General features: G+C 48.8%; 1 protein-coding gene across 1 annotated transcript in view; it reads left to right on the top strand.

Annotated features, from left to right (window-relative positions):
* Window positions 1-3,914: 3,914 nt before the first annotated feature.
* Window positions 3,915-15,170, top strand: part of MAP2K6 (mitogen-activated protein kinase kinase 6) — a 53,986-nt gene continuing 42,730 nt past the window's right edge. The window contains exon 1 of the mRNA XM_074847021.1: window positions 3,915-4,103. Coding sequence (XP_074703122.1) covers window positions 4,088-4,103 — 16 coding nt within the window. The 5' untranslated portion in view covers window positions 3,915-4,087. The remainder of the gene's footprint in view (window positions 4,104-15,170) is intronic.

Consider the following 15,170-nt stretch of genomic DNA (forward strand, 5'->3'; position numbering starts at 1 on the left):
ACATTCCTAGAGAATTTATTTATGTGCATTGGGAGACACAGGCTCACATAAGGCACCTCGCTGGTTCCTGGGCATTGCCCCGCAGCCTTTAGGCACGTAACCATTCAAGAAGAGGTTTTTCTGTTCTGCTTCAGCGTCTGCTCGCATGAACTAATTGCTGCACAGCAAATCAAAGTGTTTTACTGTAAACAAAACCAGCAACTCATGTTTAAAAAATTACTTAACGAGTCCTCAGAAGACAAATGGCCTTTTCCGCAGCTTGGAAGCGCTGCTGACAATCTGAACAGCAGAGGTGGGGACCTGAGCCTGTTACTGGACAGGAGGAGGGTGAATTCTACCAAGGGCAAAGGAGATCTGGTCACGTTGTCTGCAGAATTTAGGCTTTAAAAATAAAAAAATCTGGCAAGGGGAAACTAAACACCACACTTAAAGGTTGGGCACTGTGCTGGAGCAATCACAGAATCCTGTCATAGAATGGTTTGTGTTGGAAGGGACCTTGAAGACCATCTAGTTCCAACCCCCTGCCATGGGCAGGGACACCTTCTGCTAGCTCAGGTTGCCCAAAGCCCCGTCCAACCCGGCCTTGAACACAACCCAATCGTGAACAATAAAGATAATAAAGTGTTTTGGTACCACTTGACTCAAAGCTGATGACAACCAGGACACGGCACCATGATGCGCTGTCCGGGGAAGTGAAACAAGTCCAGCCATACTTCCATCGGGTCGCCCACCGACATCCCCCCTCGGCTCCGGGGCATCCCCCAGGGCCTGGCCAAGGCTGCAGCCCTCACCCCCAGGGCAGCCCCCCGGCCCGGGGACAGCGCTGCCGCTCCCCCCGGCCTCCCCAGGCCTGCCGAGACTCGCCCGCCGGCTGAACTTCACACACCCTCCAACCCTACGCACACGAGCCGCTGCGCAGCACATGACAGACGGACAAGCCTCTGCAGGTCCCAGGCTCAGCCTAAACCCATTAAAGCCGGGAGAAAATTTCCCTCGGCGTTAGCAGGGCGCTGTTCGAGGGGGCCCTGATTCTGAGGAAAGCAGCGCTGCAGCGGGATCCCAGATCCCTGCAACCCTTTGGGGAGGGGGAATAGGGAAAACATCAAAAAACAATTAAAATGGACATTGTGCTGTTTGCTGGGTGCCAGCAGTGAGGCACGGGTTTTGCTGGGCTGTCCCAGCTCGTGCATGTGACGGGGACATCCCAGAGCACCCGATGGCACTTGGGACACAGCAAGGGACATGGCCAGCGCTCCAGGAAACTGCCCAGAACAAGGACTCCATCCTCTACTGGAAAAAAAATGCCTTAAAACAACCGGGCTCTTGTTCTCACCTGATGGATAGTATTCCAGCGGCCATCCAAAAATTTCACGAAAAACCAAACCCTCATTTTGCACCTGCATGCAAGTTAGACCAACAAAAGTTTTGTTAGAAACACTAAAAGCAAAGTAAAAGCCAGAGCCCCGCTGCACATCTTTATCCAGACAAGGCCTCTGGGCCGTGGCTGGCTCGTTGTTGCAATCCTCGAAGGCTGCCTGCGCCGCTGCTGATTTAGCTTATAGCTACTGAATTTTAACGTTGCCATTTGTAACGTGTTAGTTAAGGGTTTGTCAGCATTTCCATAGCAAACCTTTCATTTTGGGGATTTATTGCTTGGCTATAAGGATTTGTTCTAGCTGCAAGTTTGGCAGGAAGGACCACGTACAGCAGCACATTTCCCTCACCCCAAACAATCACTGCGAACATTAGAAAGCTACACAAACAGATCCCTAATTGAGGGTTGCAGCCTCCTTCAGACTTTGGCCCTCGCAGCTAAAAATGGCAAAATCCTGAGCAACACCAGCCTAGTGCGAGCTCAGCTGCATGGGGCTGGCCAGGACACGGAGCGGCACGAGGGCGCGGGATCAAAATCAGCTACAAGACACATTTTCCAGCCCAAGGAAAAAGGACTCTAGAAGCGGCAGCGCTGCTGACGATCCCGGATGTGCTCTCCATGCAGTCTTGTCACTGGATTTTATACCTTTGTCATCAATATTTCACTGGGGTGTAAACCAACATCCTTGGCACTAATTTAGCTGCGAATGTTTTTAAAGTGCATGTTTCTGAGCGCTCAGTTATTTTGTTTTTTTTTAATTCTTCCAGTGTTTCTATAATGAAACATATACTTAATGTAAAGCGCTGCTTTAGGAAGGCCTATCTTGTCTTTTTTTTAGGGGCTTTTCCCAAGGCGGGGCTCTTACGTACAGAAGGGGGTACCCACCTATCACCCCCCAGTCTACCGCCGGGTTTCTGATCTGGACAGCGTCCCCATCTCACTGGGACATCACCGCATCAACGCCACCGGCTCTTCCCATGGGAAACCTCCCTGAGCCCGCAGGGACCGAGCTGACCACCTCGGAAAACACTCCGTGTCAGACCTGGGATAAACTCGCTTCATCTGATCTGCCTGAGAGGGTGAAAAAAAAAAAAAAAAAAAGATTAAGAAACTGCTAATGTTATATAAAGTGACTAAGAGCCGTGGTTAAGCCAGGGCACCACCGTGCTATGCAGAATGTGTAATGCCCCCGGCATCGCATGAGCACAAAGGCGAGAGGTTCCTCTCCAACGGATCCTTAAAATCTACAACCAACAGAGACAAAACAGACCGTGTCTTTTTTCCTCTTCCCACTGTATTTTTCCACCCCGCTTGCTCTCGCTTTCACTGTGGTGCACCAGCACGCCCCGATGGGCTTCCCCACGCCCGGTGCGGGGTGACCGGCGGTAGAGGCTCTGCCCAAGGGAGCGACAGGGCTGACCCCGTGAAGACCCCCGTGGGCAACGCTCCGGCGCTGCCCCGCACGCGGCCATCCCACCACGTTCACACCCAGCGGTGCCCCGAGACCTGGAGCCTTTTTCTGGTCCCCAGGGAGCTGCAGGATCTCACCGGGGAAGTGGCTGCGTTGGGTGGGTGCCACGAAGATGCTCGGGGGGCTGGAGCACCCCCCTGTGAGTACAGGCTGAGGGAGTTGGGGTTCAGCTGGAGAAGAGAAGGCTGCGGGGAGACCTTAGAGCGGCCTCCCAGGACTGAAAGGGGCTACAGGAAAGGTGGGAGGGACTCTTGATCAGGGGGTGTAGGGATAGGACAAGGGGTAATGGTTTTAAACTGACAGAGGGGAGATTTAGATCAGATCTAAGGAAGAAATTCTTCCCTGTGAGGGTGGGGAGGCCCTGGCACAGGTTGCCCAGAGAAGCTGTGGCTGCCCCCTCCCTGGCAGGGTTCAAGGCCAGGTTGGACGGGGCTTTGGGCAACCTGGGCTAGTGGAAGGTGTCCCTGCCCGTGGGAGGGGGTTGGGACTAGATGATCTTTAAGGTCCCTTCCGATCCAAATCATTCTGTGATTGCCCCCGCACCCGGTAACAGGAGGCCATCCAGCAGCCACCGGACAGAGGCGCAGGCAGGGACACCTTCCGCAGCAGTTTAGGGAGAAAAATAATTAAAAAAAAAAAAAAAATTGAAAAAAAGAAAAAAAAAGGCGATCCGCCGCGCTATTTCCGCGGAGCCCCCGCCGATCCAGCTCCCCCCGTCCCCAGCGCCGGGCCAACCCCCGCCCCCGCGGCGCTCTGGCCGTTTGCGCGCTTTTTGCGCGGCCGCTCGGCCCCGCCCCTCCCGCCGCGCGCGCGCGCGCGCGCAGTCTCCGCGGGCGCGCCGCCCCCTGCCGGCAGCGGCGGGACTACAGCTCCCAGGGGGCCTCGCGGCGGCCGCCGGCCCCGCGCCTGCGCCCCGCCGCCCCCCCCGCTCCAAGTTTGGAGGTTTTCGCTGCCAGCCCTGGCCCATCATGTAGGTGCAGCGGAGCCTTCCCTGCCATTGCAAGCAGGGGGGGAGGAACCCCCCGCTCTGCAAGCTGCCCTGCACCCTGTGCAATTGCACGGCCCCCCCCCCCCCCCCCCCGCTGCACGGAGAAGCGGCTGCAGCGAGTCAGGAAAACTCCCGTTTGCGCGAAGATTTGGGGCGCTTGCAGTTTTGCATCTTTGTTGCAAAACTAAAGCTCCAGAAGAGAGGCAAGGCAAAGTCTTTTGTGCTCCCCTCCCCCAGCAAAGCAAAGGGGAAAATGTCTCAGTCGCGAGGTAAGGCTCCTGCTTCTGTTCGTCGCAAATCTGCAGAAAGCCGTGCATGCATTTTCAAGTGCATGCATGCATTTTTCGGGATGCAGTTGCATTTTGAAGTTTGAGGCTTTTCAATGGCTCGCAGTTGCATTTCCTGTTTAGTATGTGCCTTTTTGCAGGCGCACACACACTCACACACACAGTTCCTGGGAGGCAGGGCTCGCCGTTCAGCTGTGCATTGACGTTATTCGAATTCTTCTGCGGGGATTACCGAGCCCTTTTTTTTTTTTTTGCCTTTTGCACAGTCAGGACAGATAAAGGGTGTTGAGGAGCAGATGCATTCGCTGCTGTATGCGTGCATGCAAAATGGGCACAGTGCATGCCAATTGCGGCTAATTTCAAGTGCAAAATTAAATGAAACTTTTAAAGAAGTCCGTGGAGGAGATGAAAGGTGAAGCTTGAGTGGAGTTACCAGGAATTAAATATATACCTATGTTTCCATGGGAAAGTATTGTTCTTGTGCCAGGACTGAGATCATTTTCCACCGATTTCTCCCCCCCCCCTTTAATATTTGGTAACTTTTGGTCAGAGGCAGCAGTGTGGTTTGTAACACCAGATCGCAGAAGAGCTCCTTTATTTAGCATTTAGTTGCTCGGCGCTTCGGATGGAGCGGGAGGGGTGTATTTGGGTAGGGGACAACACTGATTTTTTTTTTTTAATTTTTTTTTAAATTTTTTTTTGTGCCAGCGTGGTGGGGAAGGCTTGATCTTTGCTTTTTAACTTGATGATTATTCCCGAGCGGCTCTGCCTTGTGTCCTGCAAGGGGAAGGGGGGTGTGGGGGGGTGGAAGGAGGTGGAGAATTTAATATTGCAAAAATGCTGTGGGAATGCAATAGTCCCTGCAAGATCAGGCTGAGATGTTTTAAGGAGTTGCTCCGGCCATTCATTGTGAAAATAGAAGCAGATATGTCAGCGACTGGCCACACTGATGCAGCTTTTGGAGCTTCTTTTAAATGTTTGGATTTGGTAGTGCAGCTTGCCTCTCCTTGCATTTTGCAGCCCTCGCACATATTGGGGAGTGGGGGGGTGAGAGACAGTGCATGGCCCAGTTCTAGAGCAGTTTCCAAAGTGGGACTGGGGCTTTTTGTTATTGTTGTTGTGGTTGTTTTGTTTGTTGTTTTTTTTTTTTTTAAAGACATCTGTGAAGTCAGTGGCCTTCCACTATAAGCCTTGCTGGGAGGACATAGGAAGGAGGTGCTTTCACAGCTCTTGCCACACAGTTTTCCTTTGTAAGAAAAATGTAAAGTTGTTGTATAATTTATTCCTAATTTGGGTTTGCTGCAGTCATCTTTTCCAGCCAAGCAGAGAATTGTAAAAGTTTCCAATAGAAAGAGCCAAGGAAGTTTGATAATGCAGAATTGAACCAAATGATACCCACAGCATGCTGCCGCTCGCAGGAGGGTCCCTGCGAGACCCACGGAGGGGCAGGGGCTGGGCAGGGGAGCAGCTGCTTCCCGGGGGTCCCCAGAAAGCCTTGGGGTGCAAGAGCCTGACCGCATAGAGCTGGTGACAGGCTGGGACCTGTGCTGGTGGCCCTGCAGCCCACCCTCCCACGGTGCTGCTGAGCCCCTGCGCTCACCAGAACTGGCCTTGTCTGTCCTTCTCAGTACCAGGAAAATGGGAAAATACAAGTAGCCAACCCACAAAACACGATCTCAATGAATGGCATCATTCTTGAATCCGTTTTCCGTCCATCTCGCCCTCTGCCATAGGGGTGTCTAAGTTTGAATTCCTTACACGGATAACTTTTCCAAGTTCAGCTGTTCAGGCTGAGGTTTTGCTCAGGAAGGGGTTTCAGCTCCGGGGTTTGCACCAGAGGTATCGCTCTTCAGGATGAATTAAGGGAGGCATAATCTGCATTTCAGGATCAGCTTTCATGTGTTGCACAGGAGGTTCCTCGTCAGCTTTCTAAAATACCGCACAGAGCTCCAGCCAGCTGCTGAGCTGCAGAGCCCTCTCCCTACTTTGAATCATTTCCAAAGTTGGAATTTGCCAGAGATTAATTTTTTTAATGCTGCTTGTCAGGGGAACATGTAATCAGGAGGGTTGTTCTCCGATAAGATTTACTCACTGCAGGGAATCTCCCCTAGTTCAGCGGGCAGAACCGCTCCTTGGACCCTGCCTGTGCCACGCGAAGAAGCGGAGGTGATCTGCTTTCTGTGGAACCACAGCGCGGGCTGTAGAAGATAAAACTCTCCCCGGAGTTTGGAAGCAACAGCTTCTTTCTGGCCCTTTCCATCGCAGCCACCCGCAGATGCCTCCAGCACTGCGCTCGTGGCCACATTACCTGTGCCCTGATGGACTCCCTAAGACTTTGTGACCAACAAAATACAGATTGAGTCAGAACGACGCTACCGGGTGCAGACCCTTGCTCATTTCTACCTTCATTCCCTCTTTTAAGTTGCAGAATGGTATTTTTAGGTGGATGGAGTGATCCACAGCAAGTAAGATTTCCCCAAGAACAGCAGGTCCCCGCAGTCCGTTTCTCACCTTCAGAGAGGAGTCCGCTCTGGACAAGTGGGGTTTGGTGTTGATGGTATCTCAGAAGTTGTTGAATCGTTGCCCAAATACGGTACAGTTGGCTGTCATGACTAATAGGATATTATTCTGGAAGAGAAAAAAAATGCGGAAGTCCATATTAATTACAAGCTAAACACAGTTTGAGGCTATAAATCTGAACTCTCGTGACAGCAGATATATTCAAGACTCTTCCAAATTTGTTGTAATGGGAGAATTATTCACTCACGAAGCCCACATCAGAGAAGCAACCTGCAAATATGCAAATTTCTCCATTGAAATAAGAAAAGGGAAGGGGGAGCAGTTCCCATTAGAGCACTAATTCATAAATAGTACGCTGAAATGAGCTACATTTAACTAAATATTGCTGTCCATTGATCTCATTCCTAATTGTTAGGCTTTGTTGTTTCAAATACATTTTTTTTTTTTGTGCTCTAGCTGAAAAGGGATACTGAGATTATGAGAACCATGTCCCACGTGATGCTGGCTGAATATGTACCCTATGGACTTTGACCAAAGGCCCTGCACCTATTCAAAATACTGCATTTTATGCAAAATGCTCTTTTTTCCCAGCTAGAAGTCTCAGTGGAACAGATGTAAAGCCTAAATGGTAGATTTTTTTTTTTTAAAAAAAGAAATCCTAGGTAGGTGGTAGGTTTTTGCTAGTATAAAATTAACTCGTAAGCAGCGTGAGGCTCCCGTTGGTTGTGCAATGTGCAGTTTGCCTCGTCAGCACCACCTCAGCTTCTTGCCATTAACACACTCCCATGACATAGGCACTTGGCAAGGGCAGGCTTTGCAAGAGCACGGTGAGCAAAGCTGTGGCACGGTCACTGAGGTGCAAGCCTAGCAAAGCCTAGTCTAGCAGTTAGCACAGCCAGTTTTGGTTTGAGTTGTTGATTTATTTTTATTTTTTTTCTTCAGGATACCATGTTGAATTACTATTTCACCCCATTGCATGTGCTGCCTGCTCTGCTATGCCACTTTTGGGATGGAGGTGCCTGTGTACTTGCTTCAGGTTAAGAGGGGGGCAAATGTTTATAAAGAGGTTTAAAAGCTTCATGCAGTGCCACACTGGAGGAATTAACCAGCATGGGATAAAAGAAAACCAACTAGTTGGGGTAGAAAGTATTAGGCTAGAAATGATGTCTGACAGAAGCTGAATCACTGCTCTACACAGCTGAGCAAGAGGGAACCAGTATACCCAGTCAGGACTCCCCAGTTGGTGTATTTTGTGCCCTGCTCCCTCTGCATTGTGCTATGGATGCGTTTGCTTGTGGGCCATGCAGGGCAGGAGCTCTCACCCCTTCCAGCCCAGGGAGCAACACCAGGGCTGCAAAAGCCAAAGTGTTTGCAGGGTGCCCTGTCCCCATGTCCCGACAGCCGGCGCGGTGCTGGCCAGGGCAGCAGCTCCCCGCTGCTAAGTGTTGGGCTGCTCGGCAGGGACAGGTAGACACGAGCATTTAAAAGCTCCAACTATAGAAGTAATTATAGCAATAAAAGCGGTAAGTTGCAGGGGAAAAAGAAGCAAAGAGCTGTCTTCACCCTCCAGCTGAAAAAAAGTTTAGGCTTCTCACTGCCACAGTAAGTGCTGCTCATTTGTTACTTTAGTCACCAAAAAAAAAAATGGAGCTTCCGTTGGGGTGAATTCCCTCCCATGACACATACACAAGCTGCTAAGGTGAAGCAAATGATACTCAATTAAAACCACAGGAGTAATTTAGAGACATGAGACACTTCAATCCTCCAAGAGCATTGACATTAATAGAACACAATTACCTTCGAAGTCACATGGCAGATTTGCAAATTCTGTGTACTGTGGTTGCAAATATACAAGAGGAGTAAAGTTACTTTTTTTCCCCCCCGAACAATACCTGCATTTGATGTCACTTGTCTGTTTTCTCCTACTGAAAAGAACCATAACAACACCTGTAGAAGCCTCTCAGAAAAGGATTTGAAAACAACACATCTAAAACAAGCTCCTATCCCTTTTTTAGGTTGGGAAAAAAAAAAAAGAAAAATACCATGGGGAGCTTTGATAGCACAGGAGCAGGAACACACTTGCAGCCCTCCTCTGCCGGTGCACTCGGAGGACCGCAGTGTCTGTTACCCTGATCCTTGGCCATGGTCATGATTCCCAACTCTTTCCCAGGGGTTCCCTGCCTTCACCTCATGAACTTGCATTTCTAATGCTCAGCCTGCCCCCAGGTCTCCTCCCAGCCCAGCTCCAAAGGCGAAGCCCTGCACCTCACCAGGAGCTAAAGCACCCGCAGCAGCGCTCGCTGGGCAGGTCACGGCTTCCCGATGGCAGCGGGTGGCACAGGTAATTCTGGGTAAGGGAAAGGGGTGACAACCAGAGCACACAGGTGTCCCTTACTGCGATCACTCACATTTTGGGGGACAATCAGTGCATTGTTCTAGCTGGCAGCGTGGTCACCAGCAGCATCATTATATAAAGTGTTGAGTCAGTCTCCGGTGGCCGGATAAATTGCAGGACTGTTCTTTTAATTTTAGACATGGACAGAGCTATAATTAAAAAAAAGTTTCATTACCTGTAGAGTTACTTAGCTCCCTTCCTTAGGGCCTGTCTGAGCAGTTTGAGAAATTAGCATTATCAGCTAGAGCAGTGTTAGTAAGGAGGCAGATGTAGGACCCTGGAGCTGTGCCACGTTAGATGTTATGATCTGTGGTGGCAAAGTGGTGAAGGCCATTCAGTGCAATTTCCATATCTACTCATTGTGCAGAAAGTTGGGGTTTTTTTGCTTTTGTCTTCCAAATCCACAATATTCTGCATGTTGACAAGTGTGAATGGAAAAGTGACTTCTGCTCAGTAATCCTGGCTCAGTAAAAAGCAATTTGGAGAGGGGAAGCCTGAGACTCTTGTTTGTAGGGCTTTCTTTTGCCTCAAAGCCAGAATTAAAGCTATCCTTCCTTTTAAGTTCAAAATTCCAAACACCCAGTTGATGTTTCAGAGGGTTCATCCCACCATGAAAGTCTCTGGGGTGCTAAAGCACTTCTGAGTCATCTTTACTTTGGAGATGTTACAAACAGATGTTGAACATCCTTTATGGAAGCTCCAAGAAGCCACTTGTGCATCTTGGTCTGCTGGTGCTAGCAAAGCTGCAGCTGAACATCGCTCTGGATTTGCATCCCATAGTCAAGCAGGGGCCTGAATTCGTATGGGCATGGTAAGAGCAGCATCCGACCGCATCAGGAGAGCGCTTTGGGGCAGAGCTGCTCAGGCTCCTTCCCCCCCTGCAGTTGCTGTAGGAGCAACATCCATGGCTTGTTAGGCTGCTGCAAAAAGCTGAGTGCAGTGAAGCCCAAGGAGCATTGTGCAAACAGCCAGAGGGAACAGCCTCTGCAGTCGAGACAGGGTTTCATATTTGTAAGAAAGATTGCAGAAAGAGAAAGCATTTTTTTTCCCCCTGCTTGAGCCGGAAAACTTCACTGAGCAAAGCTGATCCAGTTTCTTGCTGCTGCTGTTTTGTTAGCCTACTTAGCTTGCAATTTTATAATCGAGGCTAGATTTTCCTAGCCTGCACCCAAGCAGATGAAAAATCATTAGAAGAACTGAAGCCCAAGCAGCATCCACTTTTACTGCACTCAGATGAAACCAGTGGAAAAAAAAAACAGGAGTAGTTGCAGATGAGATGCCAAAGATAAGGCAGCAACAGAAAATAAGTACAGGAGTCAACACTTCATTGTGTCTGCAGTAAGAGGCCTCTAATGAAGGCTGAATCAGCATAGACTTGGTAGCTGCTTTTGAAGGAGAATCTTCTTCTAAACAAAAATATGTAATTGCACCCAGTGAAACAATGCTTATCAGCGCCAAATGGCCTCAGAGCATCATCTGGCAGTTCTTCTGTGGAAGTCCCAGGCAAGATGCGTTTGTGCTTATTTTCATCCTGCAGTGGGGTCTGATCCTGACGTTCTTCAGTGGTGTGTTTTCAGCAGGGCTTGACACTCAAGCAACAAGTTACATTGTGAAAATTACAGCTTTGCTCCGTGTTATCATTCCTCTTAAGAATGTTTATTGCTCCTGCAGTAGTTCAAGGTCAAATATAGAAAATGACTCAAAGAGGTCTTTTGTTCTAACAACTCTAAAGTAATGAAGTCCCCATCTGGCAAAGACAAACCTTCCCAGAGTACCAGCATCAAAAAGGAAGGAAGAGAGAACATTTTAAAGGCAAACTCAGCATTCATGACTGACTCCCTTGCCCTGGACTCGCTCCATTATATCTGCTCTCGTCAACTCGCAGCATCTCCCATCTCATACACAGGAGCCCCACTACGAGCCCACTAGACTTGCATGCTCACGCAAGTGCCTGCATGTAGGAGGTGAAACATTCACTTAAAAACCAGGGCACACGCGATGAGAAGGTCCTTTTGGCACCAGCTCTGCATGGAGGGTTTGTGCAGCGCCAAGCACCGCCCTGGGCACCGGCTCCTCGTTCTGGGGCACTTCTCCAGTGCTGGCAACTGGCACCCATTTAGAGGCACACTTTCCAGCTTTGATTTCAACACAGCCCTTTTTTCCTAGGGCTGCTTTAATTGCCTACAATTAGGGTCTCCAATGCTGCAAGAGTATGAAGAAATAAAACCAAGTTTGGCTTCTTAAGGACTGGAACTGATTTCTTCTTTCAAACTGCTGATGCTGTTGGCCTTTTAAAAAGGAAGTGTCAGCCTGTGATCATGGCATTTATGCATGCTACTGCCCAGGGATTAAAGCACAGATATGTGACATTTATTGTAGTTTCATTCAAGGAGCGAAACACCTGTAGGAGCTGAGAACAGCTGTTCTCCCTTCTTCCAGTTAGATGAAGGAAAAGACAGGGACTTTACATGCTATTGGCAACACGCCAAAACCCCTTTGGGCAAAGCTACATCTTAAGTAGATTTAAGCACTGAGCAAATGTGTCTCAGCAGAAGTACAAGCCATAGCACAGGGCTTTTGGCAGCCCTGATGGGTCCCTGAAGGTGCAGTGGGTCACCCCAGCCCCTGCACAAGGAGGCCAGGATCTGGCCAGCTGGGACTCTGTGCTGTTAAGGAGGTGCAGACAAAGATGTGATTTCCAGCTGCCATGCAGGTTTTGGAACTACCAACAGGACAGGGAAACTGTGGCGGTTTTCATCCTAAACTTGACCACCACTGAAGTTTTGGACGTGGAGATGTAGACTTAACCTGCAGTCCCCTCTTGCAGGTTTGATCCTCCAAGTAGAAAGATGCTGATGGTTAACGCAGAAGCTCACTCCCAAGCAGACCTCAGTACTTAACCGTACTAATTAAACGCTTTCAAAAACCACAAGATTGACCTTCACTGCATGCCCACAGATTTTTTTTCTCACTTAACAAGCAGAAGGTTGATAGAGTAGCCTATTAAAGGTGAAGAAAGGCAATGCTCTAGATACTGTTGTTTTTCAACCTGTTCCAAAGTGTTTTCTGCCTTTTAACTGTAAGAGATGGAAACCATAATCCCCTAACAACCTGCTGGGAGAAACCAGGCTGGAGACAAGGAGCGCTTTGCTCAAATAAAGCACAAAGTCTGATAAAATAGTGAACGTACCTAACACTGCAGTTTACTCAGATATCTATGCAATAAGCCATGACAGCCATTATATATACAGGTACTTATGTAACCAGAGAGCCATTCTGTGTGGCACAGAGTTGTCCCCTTTGGGAGATACCCTCTAGAAAAAAATAAAGGCAATTAACATAGACTCTGACTTCCTTACCTTTCCCAAGGACACCAGTAATGTGCTCATTGCTAATAAAACTTGGAACATCTCTACAGAGAACTTGAATTCCTGCCAAGGAATCCGTTTTACAAATTAACTAAAAGACACGATCGATGTGGCGCACTGCATGAAAGGACATCGCAAAACAGCCCCCCAACAGAGCAGCATCTGAACTGGAGGGAGAGCCCAAAATAGTCCCTGGCAGCTGGGGAGGGTGACACAGACGTTGCATTCAAAGATGATTAGTAGTAAGTGGGCTTCTGGAGACAAGAAAGACTGAATTTGCAGCAGGCACCTCTCTGGCAGAGAGGAGGACCTCTGGGCTTGCACCTCTCCAGGTCTCTGCGGGGTGACAGTATGGGAACGTGCCCTTGCTCGTAGCCACCTGAGCTGGGCAGCACAGCAAGCTTCCTCATAGCATGACTTCAGTTTCATTCATGTCATTAGGCAGCTTCCTTTATAGCTAAGCATGTGATATTTTTTTTTTTCCTTTTTTTCTTCCCCTCAAAAACATTTGGTACTTCCCCCGCAAGAAATCAGAAGCTCTATGTCTGATAAGAGGCTGGAACAGCTTCCTGCAATAGGAGAGCATTCCTCCTCTCGCTCTTCCTGCGCAGACCTCAGAACAATGCCAGCGCTTCCAGCATCAACAAGCAGTTACTTTACCTTATAGCACGCTCATTTAGGGCCCATCCTGTGCAAGCATCTCCCCAGCCAGCACCTCCTGCAAAGGGGGGATCTTTTTCATGGAGCTTGCTTTAAAAAGGCATTGCCGCAGCTGAGACGCAAGGAGCAATCTGGGAGATTGAATCAGAGCCTATTCAGAGCAGCTGTAGCCAAGCAGGGCCCTCATTTGGACGAGTGGGGTCTGAAGAATTTTTTTTCTTTCCCCTTAAAAGAGAAGCTAAATAGGATTTTTTTCACGCTCTGATCTTGAAACTACTTGTGCACATGCTAAACTTGGAGCATGTGAATCCTTTTGCAGGAGTTAGGGGGACTGAATGTGCTTGGGGTTGAGAACACACGTAAGAATTTACAAGGTTGGGGATATATTTTGTCCTGGTTGCTAAGTGGGATGGACATTATGGATCTGCGTAGATGATTTATACTGCCCTGCTATTTCATGGTTTAATTTTTTCCATTTCTGCTTATCTGTTCTTGCAACTTAGAAAGCGGTATCGTATTTGCGAGCGTGTATGTAACGACTGAAACTACCGTCCTGAGCCTCGCACAGGGAGTTCTATAGAGGCTTTGACAGAAAGGCTTATAAAGGGAGTTTTGTATTTGCAGCTCCTGATTTAGAAGGCTGGGTGGAGAGATGTAACCTGACGGTGTTTGATACATGTGGACATATGTGGATAGAAAAAAAATCTGCCCGGTTGTGTCAGGGACACTTTATTGGGAAAAAAAGGAGAAGACTTGCTGTCTTCTGCCACAGTACATGTTTTCCAAATTGAAAGAAAATTGCATTATAAAAGCTGGGGAAAGGCTTTTGTTCTTTACATACCGCCTGCTTTACTTTATTATATGACATAGACGCAAGTGTGTGCTCTTAGCAGGGGTCTGGAAGGAGAGCTGGAAGTTCATGCTCTCTGACCTCTGGCTAAAATCTGTTTGAACTTGAAAGAGCTTCCCTGGAAGTCCCGAGAGCTGCGCTGCATCCTGCAGACCTTCACGTTCATGGCTTTTTGCTTCCTGAGCCTTCCTGTATGTGCAGAGATACACTGCTGAAGTGGTTGCAGGACTGAGACTTTATGTTCGTGGTCGGACAGACTCACCGCTGCCGTAGTGGTGGTGGAGCAGCTCCGGTTCTTGCCCATCTCCGCCGCTGGTGGTTTTATGGAGCAGCTGCTGTCGTTGCTGATGGCACAGACCGGGTGCAGTTATTCTCCTAGGGCCTCCTGTCCTGCTCCGGTGTTGGGGTAGTGCCCAGAGTTGCAGTGCTGGAGACCTGGGTGGGTGCCGGGGCTCTGAGGGCACATGGGTTTGGCTTTCCTGCGGTTGCCCTTGGCTTCTCACTATGAATAGGGTTCCTGTGTGTTTTTAAAGTAGGACCTACACGTTTGCTGGGAGGCATTGCCAGCAGAGGGAGCATGAGTTAGTTCCTCCCATCTATGCGGTCCAGAACTGTCAAATGCCATCTTTAATAATTTAGGGACAAAAATAAGCAAATAAGCTCTTAAATAAAAAAAAAAAAAAAAAAAAGAATAGCAAAAGAGAGCTGTCTAACACAGCACAAAGGCAGATTGGTCAAAGTCATGACCGCGTTGAAAACTTAATCACAATATTTGGCTGAACCTTTACAAAAATTCCCCATGGCAAAATGTTAAGGAAGGAAGCAGATTGTCTCCTTCCATGCCAGTGCTGCGGGTGCCACGGCGTTCTTCTAATGCAGGAAAACCTCCGGGCGAGATTGCCACCAGATTTCTACTCAATGTGTCTGTTTGGCCTGAGCCGCGAGTGAAGGATGGAGTGTGAGCGGCATAGCACTGGGAAGAAAATTAGGCGTTGATTTGAAACACTTCTGAGTGTTATTTGCACCAGAGAAGACGAAAGTGCTCCTAAAATTATCTTCAGTTCAACAGTTTTAGTTGAAACAGTTGCCAGCTGCCAAACAGAACAGCACAACTTGGGGACTGAGAAGTAATTCAGTCTAGAGGTGTCTTGTACAACTTTGGCACTATTTATTAAATCTTTTCAACCCAGAGGTGCTGTTTTTTCCCTGAGGAGTGCAGTGGATGCTTGACCACGTGGATTAATGTAGCCTTCCTG

This window comes from Strix aluco, chromosome 21 (assembly GCF_031877795.1).
Source record: "Strix aluco isolate bStrAlu1 chromosome 21, bStrAlu1.hap1, whole genome shotgun sequence".
Lineage (NCBI taxonomy): Eukaryota > Metazoa > Chordata > Aves > Strigiformes > Strigidae > Strix > Strix aluco.